This window comes from Spinacia oleracea, chromosome 5 (genome assembly GCF_020520425.1).
Source record: "Spinacia oleracea cultivar Varoflay chromosome 5, BTI_SOV_V1, whole genome shotgun sequence".
Lineage (NCBI taxonomy): Eukaryota > Viridiplantae > Streptophyta > Magnoliopsida > Caryophyllales > Amaranthaceae > Spinacia > Spinacia oleracea.
The window spans coordinates 52740280-52753861 of NC_079491.1; the positions used below are offsets into that span (position 1 = coordinate 52740280).

The window sequence follows — 13582 nt, forward strand, 5'->3', positions numbered from 1 at the left end:
TTGTTAATTTACGAAACCATAAATTAAGTCAGTGTTTAAAAAATCACCTTTTGATTTCCTTAAAGTTAAAAAGATCCCGTAAATTCTTATTCAGAGTTAAAATGAAAAAAAGATTGTTGATATCAGGGATCGAACACGCCACGCAGGCTGAAAGAAATATAGGAAGCATTGCAGTGACCATTGAGGCAAGGGGTATCAGCACATAACCTTTGGTAAAGTAAATTGTTTTATCTATGGCTGCCATAATTGTATTAGAATCACTTTTTTTGATTCTATAAAACAAATGACCCCGTATATTCAATTTACCTTGATTTCATTATTTTTTAAATGATCCCGTTAAATCAGAGGCATATAAAAAAAAGATTGAAGAACTTTAAGATCTAGGTTATTCATCTGGGTTCCCAACCCGCCGCCTACTTCCTCACTGACCGCCTTACCATCACCGTCATCACCACCCTGAACAAACCTCCCTTCTCTTTCGAATCTCTTATTTCTTTTTCCTTCTAATATTACCCCTCTTACCCTAGATTCCGGCCGGAAATAAGAACACCAACGACCCACCGCCGTCGTGGTTTGACTCCAACAACCGCCCTTGGGTCGAAGACCACAACCGCCAAAACCCTAAACCGTAATCTGGGTTCATAAATCTGGGTTTATGAAGAACATAAGAAAATCAAAGTTTAATTACAAAAACTTTAATTCAACCAAAAACTTTAATTCAAGGAAGAACGTGAAGAAAGGAAGAATATGAAGAACAGAAGAAAATCAAACACCAAGAACTGAGGAGATCACGAAGAACGGGAGGGAACACTGAGAATGGATGAAAAAAATTAACCCAAAAATATGTTTTCTCTCTCCTGTTGAAAAAAAAATATGAAAAAAAAATAATGCATTAATTAAGTTTATTGTAATCTGTGTAAAATTTGAAATTCAAATTTGAAATTAAATTTGAAAATTTGAGAAATTTTAAAAAAGGAAGACATCTTTAAAGATGCCATTTCAGCCAATGAATGACATGATGTACAAGATTCCATGTACTCTAGGAGTACATATAGCACCATCCCCATATTCTACTTTTTCATACACTTTTCCACTTTTCCAAACAATATATTTCACTTTTCTTAAAATCTGTGATTTTAGTCAAACAAGACTATAATTTTGGAATGGAAGCAGTAGTATTAAGTTGGAAATTCATTTGCTTTCAAGTGAGATTGTGTTGTGTGTTTGAGTTTTGATCGACGCACTTTTTTTATTTTTTGTAGGAGTATGGATATGGACATTTGAGATGTCCCGTGTGATGTTGCGTCAACCTTTCTTACTAGTACGGAATAGTAGTTTTACCAACCGAGTATATCTGCATACATGAAGACAAAAGGAGTGTTCCGTATCAAACAGGTAACAGTCTTTGTTTGAGAGTACAAAATCTGGAACCCAGTGCAGTTTTGCAAACATTATAGATGGTGAGATCCTCAAATCAATATTATAGATAGAAAAAAAGTAATCAAAGAGTACAAAGAAATCATCTAATATTAATGATCATGTATTCATGTTAGGGGAAATTATCTTCTCCCTAGCTACGATTTAGAAGCAATCTAATTCTTAATATCTATCGCAACAAACCACAACATATATAATGGGATGATGGGGTTCGACCTGTTTGTCTGATGTATTCTGCTTGTGCTTCAGTTTTCTCAGCTTGACGCTTCTTCTGGGCTTCAGCTGCTACTCGTTTTTCTTCTGACCTTTTCTTAGCCGTGGCAATCTTTTTCATCATCTTCACTTGAGAGTGTGTTCTAAGCCGCTCAACTTTAGCCTGATCATCATATTCATAACAACAGAAAAGGTCAAGCAACTAATTAAGCATTAACTTGGAATCAAAAGATTGGATATCAATGCAATCATCTTAATACATCATGATTCACTATAATATTTGCAGGTTGGGATTTGATTTGAGAAAATAGCTACAGATATAGGATATACCTCTATTCTCCTCAACTCTTGCTCCAATTTCAGTTTCTGTTGGCTCTCCCACGCTTGGATTTTGATTTCCTCACGCCTATACCTGATATTAAATTAGCATTTTACTGGTGAGATAAAGTTTCCCCAAATGACTAGAATTCCCACAAGAATATTTATCAAGTATAAAAATCCAAGTGATGGAGCAATGTAAGAGACCTTGCAGCATGCTTTGATTTTTCGGCCTCTTCCCAAGCAGCAGCGCGTTTCTGGTTTTGAATATGTTCAAGTTCAAGTTCGTCAGGCAAAGAGATTTTGTCTTTCTCATCTTTACTTGCCCAAGCAGCTATATTCATCTTGCCAAGCTGAACACCAAGGGCTACAATTTCTCTCCTAGTCTTAACTTTGAGCTCTTGTTCTGATAACTGTTTATCACCTTTCTCAGTTAGTTGTTGTGTATTAATATCAAATGTATGCTCAACAGGAGTACACGTTGGTTCCCCTGTTCGAGGAGTGGATGGAATAGATGACGTGGGACTGCGAAACGGGGTTAAAGACCCATTAGGTGTGGCTGTTCTTGAAGGCTCTAGACTTGTGGCTGGTGTCATTTCTGTTCCCATATCCCTCATTGATATCTCTCTAATACCAGGGCACCCTACATTAGTACAATAACACAATTGATGAATATAACAAATTCCACCATAAAACTCAAAAATCCAAAATACTGCATAGACAAGATTTTTTTTATACCTGCGACCTCATGTGCTGAATTCATCACATTGCCAACTTGTCTCAAATCCTTGCTTTCATTTGATTGAACAGGAATAGATTCAAGTCCAGGGTGAGCAAGACTGAACCTTTCTAAACTAATCTGACTTGTAAGTTGGCAAAATTCATTCGGTTTCATTTCTGGCAGTCTATAGCTAGCAGACTCCGGAGCTACCCTAACCATGTTGATTCCACTCAAACGGGGACCTCCATTTTGCGAGCTAAGGCTCTTAGAATTATTACTCTGATTGACTTGCTTACACATTATCCATTTCTCAGCATCATTCCACTTAGAAGACGTAGGCCTAGAGAGTGACCGTGTTAAGGATCTATGTGCTCTTCTTTCCCCATTATGGAACTCAAAGCTTGATGAACTAGCATTACTGTCATAATCAAGATTCTCATCTTCATTACATTTCAAAGGGTGGACTGCACTTGAATTCCCACTATCACTTCTAGCCGTTTGGTGTACCTTAACATTACTCGAATCCATTTTTTCTCTTGCCGGGCAATGATTCTGATTTTGTAACGAACTTGAAATTGTTTGCCCACTCAATTTCTGTGGAGGTTCTAGACTTATACCTGTTATATAAGGACACAACAGCAGCATAGATAATGTTAATTCATTTAAAATGTTTACTCACTAATTATGCTGTCCTAGCCTAATTACCCTTATTTTATACAACATATTAGACATTTCATAAACTATTGTTGTTTGCGTTTGCCACTCCGTTTAAGTGGAATATGTTTGCAAATTCAACTATGAAATGCCAAAATGTTCAAATTTCAGTGGACATCCAAAATAGTATCTGTCACTATTAATTGCACTGAGGGTGTATACAAAATATAAAATACTCCCTCCGTTTCTTTATGTTTGAACTTTTACACGTTTATTAACGTATAATAAAGATTCTTTTTATTTTTTTACTGAAAATAAACTCAAGTAAAACTTCAATCCACTAATCATTACAACAACCAATAAGATTATTTTATTTATCAAAATGAAAGCACAGAGATTGCTAACTTAACATACTTGGTAAATTGTAAAGAAATTTAATGAGTTGATAAAATTGGACCAATTAAAATTAAAAGACTCACAAAAAATGATAATATAATAAGTTTATAAAAAGAAAGATTCTCACACGTAACAAACATTGTGAAACACCATAAAAGAAATACGCAACAAACAAAAAGAAACGGAGGGAGTACAAAATAAGAAAAACATACCCGAGTCATAAAAATGAGCATCATTATTGGAGGAAAGCAAGCTGTTGTTAACAAACTCAGAGTCTTCAAGTCTTGAAGGAGAGGTTCTTGATGAATTACAATTTGACCCATCCTTTTTCTTTTGGTGGGTTACTCCCATTAACTTTGCTCTCAGTTTACTAGGAGATATTATACCAGTCTGCAATACCCACAAAAATAAACATTTAATTATTAGCCAAAAATTTCCCACATTCCCAAATAATATTTGACTGTATTTATTTACTGAAATCAAGACAAAATCCCATTCACAAACAAAAATAAATTCTAAAAAATTTCCTCCACACTCCTTCAAATTACAGTATCAACTGACTACTCGTTGAATTTAATTGTCACCTCACTCATTCAAATTACATTGGCTGATTGGCATGACTAATTATTCGGGAGAGAGGGTGAAATGGCGTGTCTGAAATCATTCGAAATGATTAAAGGAATGAAGAATCTAAGTTAAATTTGAATTCATCCTCCTACTCATCAAATCACTTAGTAAGAATAATAAATTAAGACCAAATAAAACAAATCCACTCAACAAATTCCCAAAAAGCAATTTGACTGCAATGATAATTGGTTCATAAAAATATCTAAAAAATGGCACTACGATGGACGAGCTGAAATCAAAATGGTTGAAAAGTGCAAGTCAAATTCAAATAATTCCCCCACCTAACCAAAATAATAAAACAAAAAGTTGAAGAAAAAAAAGGGTGGAACTGACCTGAGGTTTATCAATTCTTTCGTAGTCCATTAAAACACTGTGTTGATCGATCTATTGTGTTTGTTTGTGACTAAAAGTGTACGAGTCTGAGAGAGAAGAGAGAGAAGGAGAGGATCTGGAGTGGATTGGATGACACAGAAAGTAGAATAGATGTGTTTTTATTAAGTGAAACAGACACGAGGGGAGAGTGTGAGAGGCCACCTAAAAGTGGGGGTTCCCATCTTTTGACCACCCTCGTCACCCCTTTGACTTCCACCTCCCTCAATATGATGTGTTTCCCTTTTCAACCCGAACTTGAACCGTCTCGAAAATATTAAACCGATTAAGATCCAAACTCGATAACAAACTGTCATGCGAGAATCCGAAACGTTTCTACCCGAATCGAATGGACCCAAAATCCGTAAATGACTCGATTTTTTTCAATCCGAACTGTTTCAAACCAGAAAAAACCCATTTACAACCCGAACAGTTTCAACCCGGTCCGTTTACAACCCGAACTGTTTCAACCCGGACCGTTTACAACCCGAACTGTTTCAACCTGGACCGTTTACAACCCGAATTGTTTAAACCCGGAACTTTTACAACCCGGACTGTTTCGAACCGAACCGTTTACAACCGGTAACCCGTTTACAACACGAACTATTTCAAGATACATGTTGATTTAACTTAATCGACTTAATTCCTTAACAATTGAACTTGTTTGTCTCGTTTTGCTGTTGAACATGTTAGTCTCGTTGCTGTTTAAACTAATATATTACTATATACTAAAAGAGACACCAGAAATTACACATGTCATTTCCTGGTGCGATTTTTTCCCGAAAATTTTTTAAAATTTATTTTTTTACTTTAAAATATATAAGTTACATTACGTTTTTATTAGAAAACTATAATAAAAATATATTTTAATTACCATAGATGTGTACTTCATAATATATTATTGGAGGAAAACTAAATCAATATTATTTTATCATGTATGATATAATTTTATTTATGTATTATTATAACTTTTAATCTAATAAGAAATATAAAAATATTGATAAATGAAATTTTAATGTTAGTCTACTATTAATAATATAGTACATGGTAACTGATAAGTAAGAATGTTAATTAAAATAATAATACATAGTAAGTAGACTAACATATAAGTTTATTTATCAAGATTTTACTCAATTCAAAATATGTTGTATTTGACTAACTCGGTTATGCTCGGGTCTTTTCGAAAATTAGTCTTGAGTCATTCGGGTTTGGTTAACGTTGTTAGATCGTTCTACATACAAGCAAACGACTATAATTTTAACTTTGTATAGTAATATGCAAATTTAGTTCATTTGAATATTTTTTTTACACAACTTTGAATTTATACTTTTTCATATATCCTTTTTACTTTCATGTTTTCCTAATATCACAAGTCTTTTAGTTACTATTAAAATAATAAATTATTTTAGTAATAGCCGTGCGTTGCACGGGCTCTAAACTAGTATTAATATATGGTAAACTTGTTTTTAAAATCTTTACAAATTGAGTACGTTCGTTCTCATTATCGATTATTAATTACAACGTTATTAGTTATTATTTCATCAATTAATGTTTCATAAATACGAAGTGACAAATTCTATTATTCATTATTTCATCGTTATCCATGATAAGACTAAGTCGTATACTCCCTCCGTCCCTTAATACTCCCACCGGTTTGACCGGTGCGGAGTTTAAAATATTTGAAATGACTTATTAATTTAATGGGTGTTAGTTGATAGTGGGATATTTTTTAATATAGTTAGTGGGAAATGTGTAAGAGGTGGAGAGTGGTGGGTGGGGTGTGAATTTTTAAATGATTTTTTTATAGGGAATATGGGTGTAGGTGGGGTTAGTAAGTAAGTGTGAGAAATAATATAATATTGGTATAAATTTCCATTTATAGAAACGGTGCAAGTATTAAGGGACGGCCTCAAAAGGAAAGCGGTGCAAGTATTAAGGGACGGAGGAAGTACTATATACTCATTAACTCTACTTGTCTTAAAATTTAACACTTTTAAAATTTAGTTATCGTTGTTGTCTTTTAATTAAGACATTCATATTATAATATAAACGTATTGAAAATTGTGATTTTAGTACTAACCCGATATTGTTTATAATTTGTATCTAAATTGCCCTGACCAGACATGAACCCGACCCAATATGATATGAACCTGTAACAACCCGGCTAAATCCTTTTACAACCCGACGTGCTCCAATCCGAACCGACATGACCCGATCCGACAATAATCCGACCCGGCCTGACCCGACCCGATAAAACCCGATATGAATTCGACCCCATACAACCCGTATAAACTCGTTTACAACCCGAATAAACTCGTTTACAACCCGACCCAATATGACCCGAACCGACATGAACCCGACCTGATATTAACACGAACCGACATAAACCCAACTCGATATGCCCGTGTCAACCAACCCGAATCCAAACGAACCGTTAATTTTTCAACCCAACCCGATAATCTAATGAACCCATTTAAACCGGAACCGATAAACAGACCCAAAACCGATAAACCCGACCCGAAACCGATCCGTTTGTCCGAATTTGACACCTCAAGCTCTCGGTATTTAGGGCAGAGGTTTGGACAAGCCATTTAGTTAGCGCAGAGATTGGAAAAAGTTTAGTTACTAAACGGAGTAATATTTAAACCCTGCACAAGAAAACAAAATAAAAGTAATGTGTTAATATTCGGACAAAAAATCACAAATCTGTGTAGTCTTGTACGGTTTGTATTCTTTGTAGTTTGAAGTATAGTTGTTGCGATATTCACATGTTGCCTCCCTTTCGGCAGTAGTCAATTTTAAATAAACAATTTGTCCTACTTTAAACGTTTCATACATTAATTGGCCGTAATCATAATTATTTATTTATTGTGTTCATACTCTTTCTTATACAGAAAATAGTTGAGTGGATTTGGTGTTTGTGAACTCCTTTCAACGCCACGAGTTTGAATTTTTCTTTGCATGTTTTGAACTAACTTATAACCATAATCTAAATAATAAATATAAATATGAATACTTTTCATTGTTGACTGACATCAAGATTATTCAAACAACAAGGAAATTTTGTTTTAAATTCTCCAACTTTATTCCATTATTAATGTGTTTTTCTTATTGGCATCAAATTCTTCCAAATTCCAATTATCATTGACTGTGTAAGTATGTTCGTCATGCAATTCGATGACTTTGAAATTGTATAAAAGTAAACGATTATTACACTTTTAAGAAGGTATTAATTTTGTTTATTGAAATGTATAAAACACCACTTTAACGTTATCATTTATTTGATGATCGGAAAATTGAGCACTATTTAGGCTCTGATCTTCTCAGTTTTATTTGGCTGAATGGAGCTGAACTAAACTAAATGGAACTAAACTGTACTAAGTTGAACTTAATGGAACTGAATGAACAATAAATGATAAATAATAAATAATACACCTTTTGTTCTTGATTATTAGTCCTGCTTGAAAACTTGACACTATTCATAATTGAAAAGAATGTTCTAATTTCTTTTTCATACGTATTTCAAAACATATTCATGTTAGATCTTGTTTTATTCGTCTCAATGTGTAGTTTCAAAATATCAATTTTTATATTATTTTAACATACGTATTTGGAGATATTTACGTTAAAATATTGAGTTAAAACGGGTGAAAAATTCAAAATAAGATTAATATTTAGAACGAATGGAGTAAATAATAAAATAATAAATAATGAATAATGAATCTCTATTATATAAGTGAAGAGGTGAGACTATTTTAGTAAATCCACTTTTAGTGTCCCTCTTGGATTACTGAAATATCTTCCACACTTATAGAATAGAGAATATAATGACAACCTACCGAATAGAAAAAAGCCCAAAGAAGCATTTTCATAAATCTATCCCCTTAAATAAATTCTTACAATTTTAATCAATCTGTTTATATGCGTTCGGCTCTATTTAACTTATATGTTTCTTATATTCGCACACATCACATGTATATTATACTTTTTACATGTTATTTATTCTTATATTCGCACGCATCGCGTGCATCGAAGACTAGTATTAAACAATGAATCGTGCATAACGAATACTAAATAAAAAATCATATACAAAAAATAAATACAAATAATAATAATACTAATAGTATTAGTACTAGTAATAGTAACAGTTATGTTGTGAAATAAAGAGGAAGAGGGGAGAAATAGGGAGAAACAACTGTGTATTTTATTCCTTGAACAATAGCGTATATATACATACAATAGAATAGGGTTTTCTTGGAGAACAATAAACCTTAGATCTAAAATATTTCGGAAAGATACTAGGGGTATAATGGGCGCGCATCCACATAATATTTCATAACACTCCCCCTTGGATGTCCATTATTGAAGATTATGCCTCGTTAAAATCTTAATAGGAAAACCTTGTGGGATAAAAACCTAGTGAAGGAAAAAGAGTACACCATTCTTCATAATACGCTTGAGATGTTGCCTCATTAAAAATCTTACCAGGAAAACCCAATGGGACAAAACCTTAGTTTAGGGAAAAAGAGTGCAACCCGTATTTCTCCCCCTGATGAATACATCATTTGAGATCTTCTAGTGCAATCAATCCAATATTGTTGAGTAACTTCTCAAATGTATCAGCATGGAGTTCCTTGAAAATTGATTCTCCAAAGTTTAACTTGAATCTTCAGTTCTTCACTTGAACATATGAGGTGAATATTTATATCACCAATATTTTAAAAATAATACTTGTATGATCATGTGCTTTTATCTATCTTATTCGATAAATTTGTTTTTGATTTTCCCGATGCATAATATAATAATATTTTAGCTTCACCTGAATAAATTCGTTTTCTTGTACAAAACTTATCCATACATATTGGACATATATACCTTATTATGGAGGTCATAAATTAGTTTTCGATCAATAATGATCAAGCTTTCTTTGGTCATATGCTTTCATGGAAATACATGACAAATAACAATATCATCGTCCATTGTAAGGACATTATATACCTTTATCTTATATTTTAAGATAATTCATATCTATACAATAATTTTTTCATGAATAAATTAATATGTATATTTCATAACTCTGAGGTGCTCAAACTACTGGTTGAGACGACATTCCAAAAACACTCTTTAAGAAGTTTGTTTGATAACATCAATGTTGTGACATTCATATGCAAAACGTAAAGGGCAAGATGTTTAAGAACATCATGTATAAGTTCTTCAGGAACTCTTCTTATTTAATTTTCATGATTCACAACATGCTATCAAAACAACATTATATGTTTGTTTCGCAACTATTAGTCAAATGGAGTAGAAGCCTCTTTTATAAATTTTGTAAATTTGTTTTACCATTCTTTGGATGATATTCATATGCGGGATCATAATAGTTTTGAAACTTGTTCATGCAATATGAAATTATAACTGGATAAATCAAAATCATACCATGATAAAATATAAACAAACTAAATGCATGATGAATGATGCGTTTACCTACAACTTAAACATGCACATGAATGTAAGACTTAAAAATGTAAGACACTGTAAAGTGTGGATTTAAAAATCCATTTTATTTGCTGGACTTCTGGTCCATGATAAACTTTTGCTCATCATTATTTATATTTCGTTGGACTTCTGGTCCATGATAAGCCAATGATCGTTATCATTATGTCAACATCATAATGGGCATATATAATTCAGATCCCTTATTCACAAGTCCATTCCTTCATGCATATGCAAATTATTCATCGGTTCCATCATATACCGGTATCATATAATTCTTCCAAAATACAGTTTGCATGTTGTTTTACAATGATATCTGAATACATTTCCAATTGGTACCATTTTAGTTTTTCTCATATCATAGGCCATCTATTATAATTCACATATCTGTATCACTTTTGGGGCATTTCATACACTATGGTATTAATATTATTATTATTATTATTATTATTATTATTATTATTATTATTATTATTTATTATTATTATTATTATTACTATTATTATTATTATTATTCAAAAGTCTCAAGATTGTCAACTGCACTATCTTTTCATATAACAAATCTTAAATTGGAACTGATCATACAATCTACACTCCAGGTGTAGTGATTAAAGGAAAAATTAGCAAGATCTATCTCAATGTATGCACATAATATCACTATCACTATGACCAAAATGTATCTCTCTATGCCTCTGAATGGGTTGTAACTGTATACAAATCTAATCATATATGTGCAACATATCTTGATAATATAGACAAAAGTTGGCATATAACTTTTCAATTACCATTATAGGGATCAACTTATAAATTCAATTTTTGCAATTTTTCCAACTTACTCCAATTCTTCTCCCCCTAAGTTGGTAAAATATCTCAAATATAGGGGCATCACGATTCTTAACCAACTTATTATTTAATTGTGTGATGAGCGGCATTTATGTCACTCTTAGCTTAGGATTTAATTTCTTATCGTTTTTATTATGATTTGTGTGATTTTTGTGTAGTTTTAGTGCCATTTATATGCTTTATTCCACCTTGTTCTTTTATAGGTATATATTCAGAAAACGTGGAGTTCAAGGGTAGATTGTGCAAGAATCAGGCATGTGCGATCAAACAGGAATTCCGTGTGCTTGCACACTGAAGGAAAAGAGTCATAGAGGAAGATTCCAGTCTGTGCGCCCACACAGAAAATTTGTGCGCTCGCACAGACCTGATGCCAGATTTTGGGAGTAACTGACAAAAGTGCGCGCTCGCACGAGAATCAACGGCGCGCCCGCACAAGTTGTTCATGCGCCCACACAAAAGAAATGTGCGACCACACAAGGGCTGGAAAAGGAATGGTTGAAAAGAAAGCTTGTGCGCCCGCACAAGAATTATGTGCGCTCGCATAGTACTTAGCTTCTGAATCGTCACTCTGTGTGGATGCACAGAATTTCTGTGAGCCCACACGAACTTCTTGATGCGCTCGCACAAGGGTATGTGCGCCCGCACGTCGGCGCGAGATGGCCCTTTTTAGGAATTTAAACTTCTACTTTTTGGAAACATAGTTTTTGATTTTATTATTTTCATAAAGTTAGTTGCAAATTCTAGTGAGAGAAATTCAAGATTAATTCAAGTTTTGCTTTCAAGTTCAATATTCTTCAAGCATTTAGTAACTTCTCTTCTCCTTAATCTCTTCAATTCTTGCCTACTTTCCTTAATTGTTTTGATTGTTGAATTTTGCATTTTTTTTCAATTTAATTTCAATTGAATCATTGGAAATTCTAGTTTAATTGTTGTTTGATTTGCAATTTCGTTTTTCAATTCAATCATGATGATCAATAGCTTTCAATTTCTAGCCTAATTACCCCCTCAATGTGTAGTGAGTAGTCTATGCTAGGGTATGGGGTGAAGTTTGGGGATGTAGAGTTGAATTCATGATGATGTTGTGATTGAAAATGGATTTGGTGATTAGGATCTCCATGTCTAATTAGATTGGTAGTTTCAAATCCTAATTCTAGTTAGTTGATTGGAATTGTTGTATGCTAGTTTGTCAAGAGATTGAGGATTAGCATAAGCATATGGGATGAACTAGTTCTATTTGGTAGATGCCTAGTCTAGAGGTCACACGAGAGCTCTCCTTCGGATTTGCCAACTCAATGCACTTTATCCGAGAGGTGCCGAATGCAATATTTGGTTGTTTTCCCCCTAATTGTCATTCCCTTGCAACATTGATTGATTGGAATCCTACATTTCCTAATGAACCCAAACCAATCCCCGATTTCCCTAGCCTTTCCTTATTGTTTGCTTATCGTATTAGTCTTGATCTCCTTAGTTCTTTACAATTAAATTCAAACTTACTTCTAGGCTAGCTTGATAGTTTAAACTCGTTAATCTCCGTTCTCTTGGGACGATCCCTAGCTTACCACTATAGTCAATATAGTTGGTATATTAGGTGGTTTATAAATATTGTTTGTTAGGGCGGTATCCGTTTCAACGACCGAAAATCGACTTATCAAAATGGCGCCGTTGCCACGGAATGGTTGTTGTTTTTGAGTTTAGTCAAGTCTAGTTTAACCAAAATTTCATTATTGTTTTATTTTCCTTGTCATTGCTCACGTTTCCTTGAGATTGTATGCAAGATAGGGGGCGCACTCATCATAAGCCTCTCTTCCCTCTCGACCAAGAGTTAGAGAGGACATTGCCGAGTTTAAGGCGAATTCGAACCCGATCCTCAAGCTACAATAGATTTGATCCTTTGAGCGAGATTCCGGACCAAGAGATTTCAAGTCCTACGGTTGAAAGTATGGCTCTACCGGTGAAGAATTTAGGCATACCAGGTGCTTTTGAGGAAACTTGTGGAATACAAGCCTCGACTACCAATGCCAATAATTTTGAGATAAGGCCCGCCTTGATCACCCTAGTCCAAAGCCACCCGTTTTGCGGGAAAAGTAGTGAGTCGCCGCATGAGCACTTGAAGCAATTCGAGCAGTATTGCGACACCGTTAAGCATAAAGGGGTGACTTCCGAGTATGTTAGATTGAAGCTATTCCGGTTTCCTCTATTGGGGAGAGCCAGTGATTGGTTTGACAAGGAGGTCAAGCCAAACTCACTAAGAACTTGGAACGAGGTCACAAGTGCATTCCTTAGTAAGTTCTACTCGCATGGGAAGACCGCGGAATACCGACACAAGATACAATCCTTTGAGAAAAAGCGTGATGAATCCCTATTTGAAGCTTGGGATAGACTCAAGGAGTATCAAAGGGAGTGTCCTCACCACGGAATACCAAAGTCTCTCCTCCTCCAAACCTTTTATTTGGGACTTAGCCCGACCTCCTAAACAAGCCTAGATGCGGGGGCAGGTGGTCCAATCATGAA

At 34.1% G+C, this 13582-nt stretch overlaps 1 protein-coding gene and 1 non-coding gene across 3 annotated transcripts; both read right to left on the minus strand.

Annotated features, from left to right (window-relative positions):
* Positions 1-1466: 1466 nt before the first annotated feature.
* LOC110775016 (uncharacterized) lies at positions 1467-4877 on the minus strand. 2 transcript variants are annotated; one of them, XM_021979620.2, is made up of 6 exons: positions 4700-4877; positions 3952-4129; positions 2707-3306; positions 2176-2611; positions 1981-2062; positions 1467-1813 (listed from the first exon to the last, which is right to left on the minus strand). In XM_021979620.2, the coding sequence occupies exons 1-6, from the start codon at positions 4727-4729 to the stop codon at positions 1607-1609; spliced, it is 1533 nt and encodes a 510-aa protein (XP_021835312.1). In that variant the 5' UTR covers positions 4730-4877; the 3' UTR covers positions 1467-1606. The 2 variants fall into 2 exon arrangements, with proteins under 2 accessions (XP_021835312.1, XP_021835313.1); XM_021979621.2 differs by lacking the exon at positions 4700-4877 and adding an exon at positions 4324-4655.
* An 8506-nt stretch (positions 4878-13383) lies between these two features.
* Positions 13384-13489, minus strand: LOC130462257 (small nucleolar RNA R71). Its single transcript, XR_008922357.1, has one exon. It is a non-coding gene; the product is annotated as a small nucleolar RNA R71 (small nucleolar RNA).
* Positions 13490-13582: the final 93 nt, after the last annotated feature.